Below are 18,757 nucleotides of genomic sequence, written 5' to 3' on the forward strand. Positions count from 1 at the left end.
ATGCACTTTAATGCGTGCGCTCAAGCTGGTATACTCCCACCCAGACCCTAGACATCTTTTTCTTGTGCTTGGTCTTACAGAAAAAAATCTTTCGTATTTTTGCCATTGAGTATGATGCCGATTATGCACTTGATTATTCACTATGTTGAAGGAAAATTTCTATCACAATTTTGTTGGGAGTTTTGATCATAATCAGATACTGAATTTTGTCAAATAATTCATCTGTTATCTATTAAAATGATAGGAGGTGTTTGGGGCTAGCAGTGCACTCAGTTGAATGCCACATTACCATGTGCATGGACCTGGGTTCAAGCTCCTGGTCCCCACCTGCAGGGGGCAAGGCTCATGAGTGATGAAACCGTGTATCTCTTTCTCTTTCTTTATCTCCTTCTTCCTTGTCAACTTCTCTGTAATTATTAAAAAAACAGATAAAATATTAAAAACCAGTAACTATAAAAAAGGAAAGAGTGGTGTGTGGTCACTTCTTTTGCTGATGTGATGTATTAAGTTGACTTACATATGTTAAACGCTCCTCAGAATAAGTCTCATTTGTGTTTCTCAGTGACACTGGTTTATGGTTTTCCCTTTCTTTGTTCCTTCCTTCTATTCTTTATTGTTATTATGTGGTATCCCATCTTCTATGGTTATCAGGGTAATGCTGATTTTATTGAAAATGTTTGGAGAATGCCATTTCCTTCAATTATTTTTTTTTTAGAAGAGCTTGTGTAGACTAGGTAATATGCTTTTTTTTTTTTTTTTGCCTCCATGGTTATTGCTGGGGCTCGGTGCCTGCACTATGAATCCACTGCTACTGGAGGTCATTTTTCCCCCTTTTTTTTTTTCCTTGTTGTTTATTGTTGTTATTATTATTGTTGTTGTTATAACTGTTGTTGTTGGATAGGACAGAGAGTAATCGAGAGAGGAAAGGAAAACAGAGAGGGGAAGAGAAAGATAAGACACCTGTAGACCTGCTTCACTGCTTGCAAAGCGACACGCTTAACCCACTGCGTTACTGCCCGGCCCCCAAAAGGCCATTTTTTTAAAAAAAGTTATCTTCCTGACCCTATTTCATTTATTTGTAGTTTATTATTATTTTTAACCAGAGTACTGCTCAGCTCTGGTTTACTGGGGATATGGGAGATTGAACCTGGGACCTCAGAGCTTTAGGCATGAAAGTCTTTTGCATAACTATTATGCTATTTCCCTTCCCCCAAGTTACCTTTTTTTTTTTCAAGTATTCTAAGAAAAATTTAATACAGTAAAGTTATGACAATCCCAGGTTACCTTTTTAAAGATTTGGCAAGACTCACCTGTAAAACCAGTAAAAAAATCCTAAACTTATTTTTGAGGGTGAGGCTTCTTCCCCCACCCCCCAATTCCAATATAATTTTACTGAGAAAATTTTAATTTATAGGACTTTTTGTTGTCATAAGGGTATATCTCCACATTTCCCCAAGATGGGGAGGGATTTTTATCACTGTTTCAATTTCCCGCTTGCAACTGGTCTGTTCAAGTTTCTGGTTTCCTTCTGATTCAGTCTTAGAAGGTTGTATAAATCTAAGGATTTGTCCATTTTTTCTTGGTTCTTAACTTCATAGTTTGCAGTAATCTCCAATGAGCCTTTGTATTTGTGTCATCTGTTATAATTTCCTCTTTTCATATACCTATTCATTAAGCTTGTTTCTTAGTGAGTCTTGCTAAAGATTTGTCAGTTTTATTTAAATTTTCCAAAGAACCAGTCCTCCTCTTCCTCTCCCTTCTTATTTTCTTTCCTTTGCTGACTTTAGGTTTAAATTGCTATTCTTTTTCTAGATTTACTTATTTGCTTATTTGTTACCAGGGTTATTGCTGGGGCTCAGTGCCTGCATAACAATAACTCCACCGTTGCTGTTGACCATATCTTTCCTCTGACAGAAGAGAAAAATAAAGAGGAGAGAGTAGGGAAAAGAGGGAGAGAGAGATGCCTGCAGCTTTCATTGTGTCCTATAGGTGCTCATTTTCATCTGCTACCAGGAATTTTTGTATTTCTTCTCTGATTTCTCAATGGCCCAATAATTTTTTCAATTACAGTATGTGTCCATATACTGAAGGATTCCCCCAGTTTATTTTTGTGGTTGATTTCTAATTTTATTCCAGTGTGGTCTAAAAAAGATATGATATGGTATGATACCAATCTTCCTAAATGTACTGATACTCTTTTGTGTCTCCTTATATTGTAAATGCTCAAGAATATTCCATATGTACTAGAGAAGAATGTATATTTGGGGGTGGAGGGTAGGGCCCTATAAATATCTATTAATCCAACTGGTTTAATTCACCAATTAAAGCTATTATTTCCTTACTGATTTTTCTGATTGGTTGACCTGTCTGTTAGTGAGACTGGGAAGTTACAGTCCCTTACTCTTATTAAGCTGAAAAGCAGAGTGCTTCCTAGAAGACTGTTCTCAAAGCTGGTTCCAAATCTCTAATGAATACAAATGCTAAAATACTGAACAAAATTCTAGCCAACCAGATACAGCAGTATATTAGAAAGACTGTACACCATGACCAAGTGAGATTTATCCCATGGATGCAAGACTGGCTCAACAAACCTAAATAAATAAATGTGTCTACCACATCAATAAAAGAAAAAGCAAAATCCCCATGATAATCTCAGTAGATACAGAGAAAGACTTTGGCAAAATCCAACATCCTTTCGTGATCAAAACACTACAAAAAATGGGAATAGATAGAAAATTCTTTAAATTCCTTAACCTAGTAGAGTCCATATAAAGCAAACATCATACTCAGTAGTGAGAAACTGGAAGCAATCTCACTCAGATCAGGCACTAAACAGGGTTGCTCATTACCACCATTACTATTCAACATAGTGCTGGGAGTTCTTGCCATAGCAATCAGGCAAGATCAAGGAGTTAAAGGGATACAGCTTGGAAGAGAAGATGTAAAACTCTCACTATGTGGTGATGATATGATGGTATACATAGAAAAACCTTAAGAATCTAGCAGGAAGCTCTTGGAAATTATCAGGCAATAAAGTAAGGTGTCAGGCAACAAAAGTAACATACAAAAGTTAGTGGCATTCCTCTATGCAAACACTAAATTAGCAGAAGAAATCCAGACATCAATTCCTTTTACTGTAGCACAAAAACAATAAAATATCAAAGAATAAACCTAACAAAAGAAGTGGAAAACTTGTATACTGAAAATTATGAGTCACTATTCTAGGAAATAGAAAAACACACACACAAAGAAGTAGAAAGATACTCCATGTTCATGGGTTGGAAGAATGAACATCATCAAAATGAATATTCTACTCAGAATCATATACAAGTTTAATGCAATTCCCATCAAGGTCCCACCTAATTTTTTTTTTTTAGTAAAATAGAACAAAAGCTACAAATGTTTATCTGGAACTAGAAAATACCTAGAATTGTCAAAACAATCTTGAGAAGAAAGAACAGAACTGGAGACATCACACTCTCAGATTTCAAATTGTATTATAGGGCCATTGTCATCAAAACTGTTTGGCACTGAAACATAAATAGACACCAGTGGGATAAGACATAAATAGAATGACCAATGGAATAAAATTGAGAGCCCTGAAGTAAGCCCCATACCTACGGACATCTAATCTTTGACAAGGGTACCCAGACTATTAAATGGGGAAAGGAGAGTCTCTCTCTCCAACAAGTAGCGTTGGAAAAATTGGGAGATCTTTACATGCTATACATCAGATGAAAGACTAATAACCAATATATACAGAGCTCACCAAACTCAGCAACAAAAAAACAAACGACCCTATCAAAAAATAGGGAGAGGATATGAACAAAATATTCACCAAAGAAGAGTTCCAGAAGGACAACAGACATATGAAAAGATGCTCCAAGTCACTGGTTGTCACAGAAATGCAAATAAAGACAACAATGAGGTACCACTTTAACCCTGTGAGAATGTCATATATCAGAAAGGATACCAACAACAAATTCTGGAGAAGTTGTGGAGGTAAAGGAACCATCCTACACTACTGGAGGGAATATCAATTGGTCCAGCACCTGTGGAGAGCAGTCTAGAGAACTCTCAGAAGGCTAGAAATGGACCTACAATTTGACCCTGCAGTCCCTTTCCTGGGGATACATCTTAAGGAAACAAACAAACCCACCCAAAAAGATCTGTGTACACCTATGCTCATAGGTGTACACAGATCACAATGTGTAATAGCTCAAACCTGGAAGCAACCCAGATGTCCAACGACAGATGAGTGGTTAACAACTGTGGTATATTTATTTATACAACGCACTATTTACTACTCAGCTACTAAAACGACGAGTCTGCCTTCTTCACCTCATCTTGGATGGAGCTTGAAGGAATCATGTTAAATGAGGTAAGCCAGAAAGAGAAGGGTGAATAAGAGGATGATTTCACTGATAGACAGAAATTGAGAAATAAGAACAAAAGGAGAAATATAAAGCAGAACTTGGTCTGGGTTTGGTGTATTGCATCAAAGTAAACGTCTGGGCGTGGGGGTGGAGGTGAGGTCCTGGTGTGTAATGGTGGAGGAGGACCTAGGCTAGGGGTGAGTGTTTTGCAGAAAAATGAGGGGGAAAAAAGTTTTTTTTTTTCCACATGTACCAACAACTGTATTTGCTGTTTACTATAAAACTATCAATATCCCTAGTAAAAAAATTAAAAAGTATATAACTCCACCATTTGAGTATGAATAGCTAACTTAAAAAATGGTCATCAGTAGTGTACTGGATTAAGTTCACATAGTGTGAAGTGAAAGGACCGGAGCAAGGATCTCCATTTGAGCCACTCCTGCAGAAGGGAGGGGGCTGCTTCATAAACAGTGAAGCAGGTCTGCAGGTCTCTTCCTTCCCCCAACCCCCATATCTTTCAATCTCTCTCTGTCCTATCCAAAAACAACAGCAGCAACAACAATGGAAAAAAAAAAAAAAAAAAGATGGCCACCAGGAACAGTGGATTTGTAGTGCAGTAACCGAGTGATAACCCTGGAAGAAAAAAAAAAATGGTCATGGTTGGAAAGATTGCCCACCGGGGAGGGTATTTGCCCTGACATGGAAATGATCCATGTTCAAGTCTGTTCCCCAATACACTAGGGGAAGTTTTGGTGCTATTTCCCTTTTTCTATTGGAAAAAAAATCAGCCTGGAGCAGTAAAGTCCCTGTGACAACAAAAATAAATGATTTTTTTTTTTTGCCTCCAGGGTTATCCCTGGGGCTCGGTGCCAGCACTGTGAATCCACTGCTCCTGGAGGCTATTTTCCCCATTTGTTGCCCTTGGTGTTGTCCTTGTTGTGGTTGTTATAGCTATTGTTGTTGGATAGGACAAACAGAAATCGAGAGAGGAGGGGAAGACAGAGAGGAGGAGAGAAAGATACACATCTGCAGACCTACTTCACCGCTTGCGAAGTGACCCCCCCTGCAAATGGGGAGCTGGGGCTCAAACCAGGACCCTTGAGCCAGTCCTTGTGTTTTGCGACATGTGTGCTTAACCCGCTGTGCTACTGTCCAGCCCCCAATGATTTCTTTTTCTTTTTTTAAAGAAAACAACTGACCAATTTTGGTGATATCTATTCTTTCTTCTATGATAAGTTACCAAGAAGCCAAAGACTATGTCTGAGATCTTCCTTTCTTGATTTCTAGAACCACAGAAGGCTGAGGAATGATATTAGGACATGATGGGAGAAACATCCTATGGAGAATATGATCTACAACAGTTAAGATCGTCTTAGAATTTATGGCTGAATATGGAATTTACAGAGTAACTTCGGCTTTCCACTTCAGAGATAATAACTGTGAGCATGTACATAAGAAGGATATTTACAACAATTTACTTGGCAGTCACAGCGTCTAAGTAGAGGGAATGAAGGTGACAAAACATTTTTATGTATAATCTGGGAATTCTGAAGGCAGCTGGGATTCAGCTCATGGGACCTCTATGCTCAGACCACACTCTTAAGAGTCTTTAAGTATGTGCTGCAAAAATATTTCCAACAAGAGGGGTTAAAGCAACTCAAACAACTACAGACAGGTAATATTTAGAGTGATCACAATCAGTTCTGTCTAGCTGGAATGGAGCCTTAAAAAAAAATAAAAAGCAAACATGTTTTTAGCAGAAACAGCAAGGGCAGACCCACTGGGTCACTCCTCCTCTATTTCCCTGACTTGTATTCATATCTTTGACTACCAGACCCCCGCTACCCAGCTGAGTCGTGCCTCTCTCTGCCCTTGGCTCTCCGGCCGCTTTAGGTCAGATGGCCTGTTTGGATTCATTTCACCAACTTTGATCACATCAGCCCGACCAGGAAACACAAAGCTGAAAATGAGCGACTGGAAGCACATTTGAGGGTCAGTGCATTCCTACTTTTTTTTTTGCTACTAGGTTTGCCGCTGGGGCTCAGTGCCTGTATAATGAATCCACTGCTCCCAGTGGCCATTTTTTCCTTTATTTATTTATTTTTACTTGATAGGCTAGAGAGAAACTGAGAGGGAATGGGGGTATAAGAGAGGCAGAGAGAGTCTTGCAGCACTGCTTCATGGCTTATGAAGCTTTCCCTCCTGTAGGTTGGGACTGTAAGCTGAACGTGGGTCCCTATTAGTTGTAAGCACTCAACTGGGTGCACCACTCACTGGCCCCTCCCCCCATCTCTACTTTCTGCACCGGCTCTCCACTGGGTACTTGAAAGAGTTTAAGGCGATTCTTGAGAAAAGAGCCAAGTGGTATTACGCACAATGTCTGATTTATACCATTTGCTCAGCCCATTTTTCTGATACATCCAGAAGTACTTCTAACTCCTACATGGACTGGAATTTATGAATACTATACAGACAGTGGTCTATTCTCCTTTGAGAGGAAGTTCTTGTAAACCAATTCTCTTCAAATAAATGCAACGGGAGAATGCATCCTCATAAGCAATTCCGTATTGATTTCTACCATATATCCTCTACAAGACACAACAAAGCCCATCTTCTGAACTGTCACTTCACATGGTAAATGTGATGTGGAGGGCTTCTGGAAAAGAACAAATTATCAACAAGAATCAAAGAAGTCACTGCCTACAGACACTCATAAAACTAGGTTGAGATTCTGTTTTTGTTTTTTTTTATGGCTCAGGGCAGCATAGTTCACCACCTGCTCATGAGAACAGTATTCGAATCCCCTATTCCAACCCTTTACCCACCCCTGCCCCCAAAAGTTCTGCTTACCTGGCATGATGACATCAGGAAACCCCAATTTTCTTGTAATTGCCAATCCCCTATTAAATATCATGGGATTTTCTCTCCTTATCTGTTCCATGTCTCCACGAAGAAGCTGTAAAGAAATTATCAGACCTGCAAAAACAAAACCAATTTCTTACTCAGAACAACATTTACATCCAGTATTGTACTAAAAGTAGTATTTTTTTTAAAGAGAAAGATGTACCAAAATACAGAATTTTCCGGGAGTCAGGTGGTTGCACAGCGGGTTAAGCATACATGGCGCAAAGTGCAAGGACCAGCATAAAGATCCCGGTTCGAGCCCCCGGCTCCCCACCTGCAGGGGAGTCACTTCACAAGCAATGAAGCAAGTCTACAAGTGTCTGTATTTCTCTCCCCTCTCTGTCTTTCCCTCCTCTCTCCATTTCTCTCTGTCCTAACAGCGACATCAATAACAACAATAACTACAACAACAATAAAAAGGGCAATAAAAGGGAAATAAATTTTAAAAATAAAAATAATAATAACTACAACAATAAAACAACAAGGGCAACAAAAGGAAATAAATACATAAATATTTTTAAAACTTTTTTAAATAAAGCATTTTTCTTGAGAAAAATTTTGGCGGTGGGTGTGGTGTGGAAGATTATACTGCAATCTTACATGTTGTAAACTACTATTAATCTCAAATTAAAAAATAAGAATTTGTGTAAAAAAGAATTATAATAAAAAAGCATGCTTGACTTTGGTAATAGTTAATGGGCTTAATATTTTATTTTAAAACAAATTCATAAATAAGTCCTTTGATTTTTCTCATTTTTTTCCAGTACAGTTGACCTACAAATCTTTAGTGTATATCGATTGTAAATATCCACTTCAAAGATTATATAATTTATAAACACATGAAACCAACATAAGCCAAAAAATTGAGTTTTCCATCAAAGCACATGGAATCTAACGTAGAGACAATATTAAATGTATTTTGATAGAAGTAATTAGGGAATATGGCAAATCATCACAGTGAGAAGCAGGAAATGCCTGGGCAGTAAGGCATTCAGCTTTGCGTATGATTGATGAGCACGAATCAGCTGAGGTGGATATGATCAGCGACTGGAAAGCCAATGCAGAATTGTTTAGTCGGAGAAGTACATCACCATGACTGGCACTGGGGGCAGAGTACTTGGCACTGGACTTGCGGATGATGTTCTCATGGATTTGGCACCATTCACTCTCATTGTTGCACCTGTAACAGAAGGCTGTGAGTTATGACTCGCAAGCATTTTAAACATCTCCTCTGATGTTCTAATGTGTAAGACTGTTTAAAGGCAAACTTCAAATTAATTTCCCCAGAGAAATGAGTTTATATTTAATTAAAAAGAAATAGTTTGATTCCTATAAGGGAAAAAGATGAATCACACTTGGAAAAGGAATAGACACTCTAAACTGAATCTCTGTAACTATTTTTAAATGGCAACATATCCTATCCTTTGAAGTCACACTCTCCTACACATGTATTTCTCCTTGTCCTTTTCACCCAAATACTCCCCCCTTAATCTCTCTCACCCCTGCTCCAGGTCCAAGAGGGAAGTTCCTGATAGAAAAATAAACAAATACTATTATTTCCAAACTGTCATATGTGTGTCTGCATTATACTGCCACTCAATTGTTACTAGACTAGCCCATTGTACTAATTCATTGAACCCAGATGGCTGTCAGCTCAACCAAGATAAAGAAAGTCTGAAGGGGTGCAAGATGGTTCACCCAGCAGAGTACACATTTCACCATGTGCAAGGACCCAGTCTGAGCACCTATACAGGGAAAGCTTCACCAAGTAGGGCAGTGTTGTGGTGTCTCTTCTCTCCCTGTCTCTGACTTTCACCCTCTATCTAAAAAGAGTCTTCCAGGAGTGGTGGAATCACGCAGGTACAGAGCCCCAGTGGTAACTCTGGCAGAAAAAAAAAAGAACAGGAAAAGGAAAGAGGGAAAAGATTTTGAGGCTTGGAAGAGTAGTGGGTATTTATTTATTTATTTGTTTATTTTTAACTGGGTGGTAGGATTAATGGTTTACAGTAAATACAGTTGCTGGTATATGTGAAAGTTTCTCAATTTTCTGCAAAAAAACTCTCACCCCCAGCCTAGGTCCCCCTCTACCATCATGCACCAGGACCTGAATTGTAAATTTCTCTTTAGTCAAGGAGAAGATTTTAGCACAGATTACAGGATGCCTTACAACCTAGGAATAAAGTTCTTTCCTAGGGACTCTGGGGTTGGAAAAATGAAGGTAAAAACTTTGAGAAAATATTGGAGAATCAATATTGATCTGTTAATTTCTGATATGTTCATATCTTCCTTTCTACATGGCAATACCATTTAGATCACACAAATACTTGGTATAGCTTAGGAGCAAAGACTAATGCAGACTAATTCCTCCTACCCAATCAGAAACAGTTGGAACGAAATTAGGCTAATCTCTTGGAAATTCCATTCAACACACAGAACTCCCATAGCCATGGCTACACTCTTCACTTGTTGGATAGAAGCAGATCCACATGTCCCGTAAAATAGGATTTGAGCAAAGAAAAGCGGCAGGGTTCCATGCCAGGGTAGCCACTTCCAGGAGGAAATTCCAGGAAGAATTACATTAGCTACCATGCAGCAGTGTGAAGCAGTTTCTAAATAAAAGGGTATGCACAAAAGTCATTCAGATATAAAAAGAAATTGGTGACTGGCTAGGGTTTGTTACTCAATCAGAGGCACATCAGATTTTTAGTATAAATAAGCCTCACTTGCTCAGAGATGTTATAATAAATTGTCAAAGATGTCAGTCAGAGATGTGAAGATAATTTTATGTTTACAGAATTCCTTGCGCACAAGGGAATTGGGGGAGTAAACTTTCTAATTTAGCAACTCAGCTGGAAATCAAATGTGAGAGGTGCTAACAGGAGCGCACGCAGTCCTTCTGTTTGACATGCAAGCAGTTTCATCTAACCAGTTAGCATATCCAAGGAGTGGCCAGCTGGTATTTAAAGATTTGTTTTGCTGTCATTTTTTTTTTTTTTTTTTGTCACTTTCTAGGTCTAGAAGATCAGAAGTTTTTTTTAAAGAGAAAATGAATACGATTGGTCATAAATAACATACTCCTTTTTTCCACTTCAAAAGAGTTTTGAAACTTAACATCTTCTCCAATACATAGTGAAATTTAAGTATTTCTCCAATAAAACACTCAGTGATCCCTTGATAATATATATTGTTGTTGTTATTGTCAGGACAGAGAAATGGAGAGAGGAGGGGAAGACAGAGAGGGGGAGAGAAAGATAGACACCTGCAGACTTGCTTTACCATCTGTAAAGCGACTCCCCTACAGGTGGGGAGCCGGGGGCTCAAACTGGGATCCTTACCTGGTCCTTGCGCTTTGCACCAGCTGCGCTTAACCCTGCTGCGCTACTGCCTGACTCCCCCAGCTTTGCTCATACATAGGACAGATGTCTTCCTCTACTTTACTGCTTGCATAAAGGAATAGCCTTGACTTTACCTTTCAATTTTTTATTTATGACAAATAACTAAATACAAAATTGTGAGATCACAATGTATCCACACCACACCCACCATGACACTGGCTTTTATATATTAATTTTATAGTCTGCCACCCTGTTATACTTCCTAATGATTTCCAACAGTTTTCTTCTGAATTATTTTTGGGCTTTTTAAAAAAAATTTATTTATAAAAAAAGAAACACTGATAAAAACCATAGGATAAGAGGGATACAGCTCCACATAATTCCCACCACCGGAACTCTGTATCCCATCCCCTCTCCTGATAGCTTTCCTATTTTTTTTTTACTTTTTACATTTATTTACATTTATTTATTTTTTGACAGAGACACAGAGAAATTGAGAGGGAAGGGAAAAATAGAAAGAGAGACACAGAGATTACTGCAGTACTGCTTCAATTGAAAAGCTTTCCCCTTGCAAGTGGAGACCAGGGGCTTGAGCTCAGGTTCTTGCGTTCAACTGGGTGAGCCACCACCTGGCCCCCTTTCTGGGTTTTCTATGGATACTGTCATGTCACCTGCAAATAATAATAGTTTTATTTTTCTCTTCCAATTTCCTCTTTTCCATTTAATTAATGTTTGCTGCCTAATTGTGGCTAGAACTTACAGTACTATGCTGAATAATGATAATAAGAGTTTTGTCTTGTTTCTTATTGAAGAGGGAACGCTTTAATTTCTTCATCACTGAGTACGATGTTGGCTGTGGGTCTGTTGTATACGGCCTCTATTAAATTGAGGCATATTCTCTTAATCCCCATTTTTTTTTTTTTAGTTTTAATCTTAAAAAAGATCGTTGACTGCTGTCAAAAGCTTCTCTTCATCTGAGATAATTATGTGATTTTCTGTTGTGCTGTTTATATGAATTACATTAATTGACTTACATATGTTGAGTCATCCTTGATTATAGGATAAATTTGACTTGGTCATGGTATATGATTTTTGTTAATGTAAAGTTGGATCGACATGTCAGCAGTCACTGGGAACTGGAAATACAAATAATACAAAATACAGTCCAACTGGAAATACAAATAATGGATTCTTCCCTTATTCTGTGAATTCAAACTCAGATATTTTCCTAAATCTTTTTGTTCTTCTTTCCTTAAGTGTGATATCTGCTGTTCAGCCACCAGGTGGCACTGTGCTGGTGTTTGTTTTAATATATATTTGGGGGAGGTCTTTCATATTCACCTATGTAGGTTTAGGGAGTGAGTTTTTTTTTGTTTTGTTTATGCTTCCCCCCCCAGGGTTATCGCTGGGTCTCAGTGCCAGTATTATGAATCCACTGTTCCTGGCAGCCACCCCCCCCCCCATTTTATTGGATAGGACAGAGAGAAATTGAGAGGGGAGTGGGAGGTAGAGAAAGAGAGAAAAGGGTAGACACCTGCAGACCTACTCTGCCACTTGTGAAGCATCCCTCCTGCAGGCAGTGAGCCAATGGTGAGACAATCTCTGTGGCAACAGGCTCCACACTGACTATTAGTTTAAAAGTCTTTGTAATTCAGAGTGTTTGTTAATCAAGAGTAGTGGGCTGAATGATCTTAGAAAGACATGTTTTTACTCTAATCCCTGGAATATGTGGATGTTACCTTATTTAGAAAAGGGTCTCTGCAGGTATAAAGCTAATAATATTGAGATGAGGTCATCCTGGACTATATAAGTGAGTCAACATGTATAATGTAGAGTAGGTAATATGATCACAGAAAGTTGGACTGTTTGGACTAAGGCCCCAGCTGTCTATCAGACCTAAATCCAGCACATGGAAACCTAGTGATTGCTGAGCACTTGCAACCTCAAACTTCCGCTCATTAACCAGATTCAAATGGATCCTGCTCAGGTCCTCATGAAGAATCAAGCATAATGAGAAGAAAGGAAATTACCCACACTATTAGACAAGACAGCAACTTGAAAATTCCAGATTCAACAAAGGTGTGCATACCACCTAAATGGAACTTAAAAGTTATGATCCCAAGAATGCCTAGTGATGTGAGAAGTTCAGTGGGAAAAACTTCAACAAAATCAGAGAAAGTATAAGAGAAGTCGTAATATAAACCAAAGTTGAAAAAGAATATTAAGTAGTTAAGCTAAAAAGTGCAACAGAGGAATCATCTGCAAATATATAGAGATAGAAAGAGTAGCAAGAGCTACTTCCTTACCTGACTTATAAATAAGAAATGTGACACAAAGAAGTGGAAAGATATTCCATGTTCATGGGTTGGAAGAATTAACATCATCAAAATGAATATACTACCCAGAGCCATCTACAAATTTAATGCTATCCCCATCAAGATCCCAACCATATTTTTTAGGAGACTAGAACAAATGCTACAAATGTTTATCTGGAACCAGAAAAGACCTAGAATTGCCAAAACAATCTTGAGAAAAAAGAACAGATCCGGAGGCATCACACTCCCAGATCTCAAACTGTATTATAGGGCCATTGTCATCAAAACTGCTTGGTACTGGAGCACGAATAGACATACAGAGCAGTGGAATAGAATTGAGAGCCCAGAAGTGAGCTCCCATGCCTATGGACATCTAATCTTTGACAAAGGGGCCCAGACTATTACATGGGGAAAGCAGAGTCTCTTCAACAAACGGTGTTGGAAACAATGGGTTGAAACATGCAGAAGAATGAAACTGAACCACTGTATTTCACCAAATACAAAAGTAAATTCCAAGTGGATCAAGGACTTAGATGTTAGACCACAAACTATCAGATACTTAGAGGAAAATATTGGCAGAACTCTTTTCCACATAAATTTTAAAGACATCTTCAATGAAATGAATCCAATTACAAAGAAGACTAAGGCAAGTATAAACCTATGGGACTATATCAAATTAAAAAGCTACTTCACAGCAAAAGAAACCACTACCCAAACCAAGAGACCCCCTCACAGAATGGGAGAAGATCTTTACATGCCACACATCAGACAAGAGTTTAATAACCAACATATATAAAGAGCTTGCCAAACTCAACAACAAGACAACAAATAACCCCATCCAAAAATGGGGGAGGACATGGACAGAATATTCACCACAGAAGAGATCCAAAAGGCCAAGAAACACATGAAAAAATGCTCCAAGTCTCTGACTGTCAGAGAAATGCAAATCAAGACAACAATGAGATATCACTTCACTCCTGTGAGAATGTCATACATCAGATAAGCTAACAGCCGCAAATGCTGGAGAAGGTGTGGGATCAAAGGAACCCTCCTGCACTGCTGGTGGGAATGTCAATTGGTCCAGCCTCTGTGAAGAACAGTCTGGAGAACTCTCAGAAGGCTAGAAATGGACCTACCCAATGATCCTGCAATTCCTCTCCTGGGGATATATCTTAAGGAACCCAACACACCCATCCAAAAAGATCTGTGTACACATATGTTCTTAGCAGCACAATTTGTAGTAGATAAAACCTGGAAGCAACCCAGGTGTCCAACAACAGATGAGTGGCTGAGCAAGTTGTGGTATATATATACACAATGGAATACTACTCAGCTATAAAAAAATGGTGACTTCACCATTTCCAGCCGATCTTGGATGGACCTTGAAAAACTCATGTTAAGTGAAATTAGTCAGAAACAGAAGGATGAATCTGGGATGATCTCACTCTCAGGCAGAAGTTGAAAAACAAGATCAGAAGAGAAAACACAAGTAGAACCTGAAATGGATTTGGCATATTGCCCCCAAGTCAAAGACTCTGGGGTGGGGGTGGGTGGGTGGGTAGAATACAGATCCAAGAAGGATGACAGAGGACCTAGTGGGGGTTAAGTATTGTTATATGGGAAGCTGGGAAATGTTATGCATGTACAAACTATTGTATTTACTGTTGACTGTAAAACATGAATTCCCCAATAAAAAAGAAAAAAGAAAAATTTTCAGGGCCAGGTGGTGACACACCTTACTGAGCACACATATCACAGTGTTCCAAGTCTCTGGTCCCCCCTGCAGAGGGGAAGCTTCATCAGCAGTGAAGTAGTACTGCAGGTGGCCCACTCTCTCTCTCTCTCCCTCTATTTCTCCCCCTTCCTTCTCAATTTCACTGTCTCTATCCAAAACAAATGACAATAAAATAAACAAAAATTAAAATAAATCCAATTCCAAAAAAAGAAATACTATTTTCATTTAAAGTTATTATATATAAATACTTGAACTTTTTTCTGTATCAAAATTAGGATGGCTCTATGGATCTTTGCATGTTCAGAGTAAGTTTCTATGGGGCTAGGCAGTGGCACATTGGGTTAAGCGCAGATAGCAGAAAGCACAAGGAGCTGCCCAAGAATCCTGGTTTGAGCTCCCAGCTCCCCTCTTGTGGGGGCAGGGGGTCACTTCACAAATGGTGGAGCAGGTCTGCGGGTATCTATCGTTCTCCCTCTCTGTCTTCCTCTTCCCTCTTAACTTCCCCTGTCCTATCCAAAATGTTGAAAAAAATGGCCACAGGAGCAGTGGATTCATAGTGCAGGCACCAAGCCCCAGCAATAACCCTGGAGGGGAAAAAAAATAAAAAGAGTAAGTTTCCATTTAAGATCTGCTTAGCTTAAACAAGTACTCTAGTTGAGGCCGACTCAGAACAAGGGGAAAAAAAAAATAGTAGAAATGTCAGTAACTAATGAGGTATTTTGCTAACTCAATGACATTGATTAAAACTATACAAGAGGTTTTTATATTTGTAAAGTCCTAGCCTAAGAAAGGCTAAAGCACAATTAGCTTTCAACTCAATCTGACAAACATGTCACCTGAAACTTACTGGGAAAAGACTGTTTCTCCTGAGGTTTGGATTCACTGTGTTGATGTGAATTTAAAACACCAATCTTAGAGAAATACCACACTGCACAACATTAACTTCACAAGCATGAAGTCTGTTTGCAAGTGGAAATACTAGTCTACATTTTAGTGCTGTTAGTCCTTCAAAACTAATAAAGAAAAAAAAAACACCTCTCTACAAAACATCTTTATTTCACTCCTTGGATATATTACTCACAATTCACAGAAAGGAGTTAAGAAAAAGGCTACACACAAACCAGCTTCTTGCAAAGTGTCAAGCCGGCTCTGAGAGCAGCTGTTTTAGGAGCAATTAAGCTAATTAAGCCTGACAGTATGATTTCAAGAGTGATGTTGTGCGAGCACCTATTCACAGTGAGTCTGCACAGCAGCAAGGAACAGCTGATACATGCAAAGAGATGCAACTTTGAAGCTATCTGTAAACCCTGTGCCTTTGAAAATGATGTAGTAGAATAAGATGACAATGATGATGAATCTGGCTCTCTGTTTAGTCTTTTTCATAAGAGGAAAAGTACATCAAGGAGCAAGTCCCACAACCTATCAGTGAAGAGATTTGCTAGAACTATGCCCGAGGTACGAAGAGAAGACTCAGCAAAATTTTCATTGTAACTTGCTCTTCTAGATGAATTCTCTTATCCCATAAAGCACAAAACATTGAATAGAACAGAAATTAAGGTAAAAGGAAGACAAAACTGTATCTGGGCATTAATTCTGAAGTTAAAATGTGACAGATTAAAAAAAAATTTTATTTATAAAATGGAAACACTTAACAAGACCATAGGATAAGATTCCACACAGTTCCCACCTGTCCTGTCCCGCAGGACCTTCAATGTGGGCAAACCTAGGAGAGGGAGTGAGGACAAGGACAGGAGGGAGAGGGAATGAGGACAAGAGACGCAAGAGAAATGAGACAAGTCAAGATTCTGATCAAGTCTGTTTATTAGCACCAAAGGTGCTGTTTTTAAGGCCAGGCCAGGGGGGGAGTTAGCAGTTGGGGACTGTTGATTGAAGTGGTGTGTTGTCATGGTGATCAGCCTTTATCTGGTGTTGCTGAGGACTTATTCTGATGCAGTCTCCGCCCCCAGGTTTTTCTATGCTCCGCTAAATCCTAGAGTGCCCCCTTTCAACCAATCCTGGCTCCGCCCCCAGGTTTTTCTATGCCCCGCTAAATCCTAGAGTGCCCCCTTTCAACCAATCCTGGCCCTACACGTCACCCCTGGTTGTCGCCCAATAAAAAGCCCCCTCACCCCTCCCTTCTCTCTCTCTGGGCTCTCGGTTCTCCCTCTCTGAGGTCTCGCTCCCTGCTCTCCCCCCGTGGTCGGCCATTGCTGGCTGGCTCCACGTGGTCTGAACCAAACCTCCCCCCCCATCCTATAATAAAGATCTGTGTACCCCTTTGCTCTGGACGTCCGCTCTCTTCTCCGCGGTGCAGCCCGACACCAGACCACCTCAACAACAATCTGGAAGGTCCTGGGTGATTCATGAGGAAGTGGAGTTGGGAGACACTATCCCAAACCCTAGATAAAAATCTCTGCATTAAAAAAGAGAAACTCCTTATCCTACATAGTCTGATGATTATGTTTTCCATGGAGTTTTTCAAAACTGAACCAGGAAGAACTACAAAACCTAAATGGACCAATCACAGACAAGGAAATCAAAACAGTTATTAAGAACCTTCCCAACAATAAAAGCCCAGGACCAGATGGCTTTACAAATGAATTCTACAAAACCTTCAGGAAATAGTTAATACGTATACTTCTAAAGCTCTTCCAAAAGACTGAAGACACAGGAACACTCCCTTCCACCTTCTATGAAGCCAACATCATCCTGACACCAAAAGCAGATAGGGACACAACAAAAAAGGAAAACTACAGACCATTATCTCTGATGAACATAGATGCTAAAATGCTGAACAAAATCCTAGCCAACCGGATACAGCAGTATATCAAAAAGATTGTTCATCACGACCAAATGGGAATGCAAGGAATGAACCAGGAATGCAAGGTTGGTTCAATATACGTACTGGTCAATATAATATTCTGTATAATATAATGTCTAATATATAATATAATATATAATGTTCAATATAATTGTTCAATATACATTATCAATGTGATTCTCCACATCAATAAAAGCAAAACCCAAAACCACATGATTATCTCAATAGATGCAGAGAAAGCCTTTGACAAAGTCCAACAACTGTTCATGGTCAAAACACTACAAAAAAATGGGACTAGATGGAAAATTCCTTAAGATAGTGAAGTTCATATACAGCAAACCCACAGCCTGCATCAAACTCAATGGGCAGAAGCTGAAAGCATTCCTCCTCAGATCAGGAACTAGACATGGCTGTCCATTATCACCATCACTCTTCAACATAGTATTAGAAGTCCTCGCCATAGCAATCAGGCAAGAGAAAGGAATCAAAGGAATACAGATTGGAAGGGAAGAAGTCAAACTCTCACTCTTTGCAGACAATATGATAGTATACATAGAAAAGCCTAAAGACTCCAACAGAAAGCTTCTGGAAATCATTAGGCGAAATAGCAAGGTGTCAGGCTAAAAAATCAGTGTCATTCCTTTACACAAACACTAATTCAGAAGAGAAATTCTGTTTTCAAGGGCAGTGCTATGATGTCTTGTGATGAAAATTATTCTTTTTAAAAGATATTATGTGGTAGGGAGAAAGGGGAGAGGGAGAAGAGAAGGACCAGAGCACTTCTCTATATGGTGTCAGAGGCTGAACCTGGAGCCTCACACATACCCATGAAGTCATGCCCCTGGACACTGAAAATAATAATAGTTACTATTATTATTATTGCCACCAAAATTGATCACTGGGGCTTGATACAAGTAACACTCTACCATGCCGGGCATATATTTTTAAAATAAAGGGGGAGAGAGAGAGGGAGAGACTGAGACTGACCTGCACCACTGCTCCACCACTTGTGGAGTTCTCTCTGCCCACCTTCCCCCCCACCAGTGGGGACTGATGACTGAACCGGGGTCTGAGCACACTATAAAGGCTCTACTGGGTGAGACACCAGTTGGTCCCTGAAAATTCTTTTTTTTTTTAATTAAAAAATTATCTTTATTTATTTATAGGATAGAGATAGCCAGAAATTGAGAGGGGAGTGGCAATAGAAAGGAAGAGAGACAGAGAGACAACTACAGCCCTGTTTCACCACTCAAGAAGCTTTCCCCCTTCAG

At 39.3% G+C, this 18,757-nt stretch overlaps 1 protein-coding gene across 8 annotated transcripts in view; it reads right to left on the reverse strand.

Moving 5' to 3' along the window:
• Nucleotides 1–18,757, reverse strand: part of DOCK3 (dedicator of cytokinesis 3) — a 321,851-nt gene that overhangs the window by 137,099 nt on the left and 165,995 nt on the right. For all 8 annotated transcript variants that reach the window (XM_060204601.1, XM_060204600.1, XM_060204599.1 and 5 more), the window contains 2 exons: nucleotides 8,372–8,460; nucleotides 7,227–7,352 (listed from right to left, as the gene is read on the reverse strand). In XM_060204601.1, the coding sequence (XP_060060584.1) occupies nucleotides 7,227–7,352; nucleotides 8,372–8,460 (215 nt within the window). The remainder of the gene's footprint in view (nucleotides 1–7,226; nucleotides 7,353–8,371; nucleotides 8,461–18,757) is intronic.

Source organism: Erinaceus europaeus, chromosome 12 (assembly GCF_950295315.1).
Source record: "Erinaceus europaeus chromosome 12, mEriEur2.1, whole genome shotgun sequence".
In the NCBI taxonomy this organism is placed as follows: domain Eukaryota; kingdom Metazoa; phylum Chordata; class Mammalia; order Eulipotyphla; family Erinaceidae; genus Erinaceus; species Erinaceus europaeus.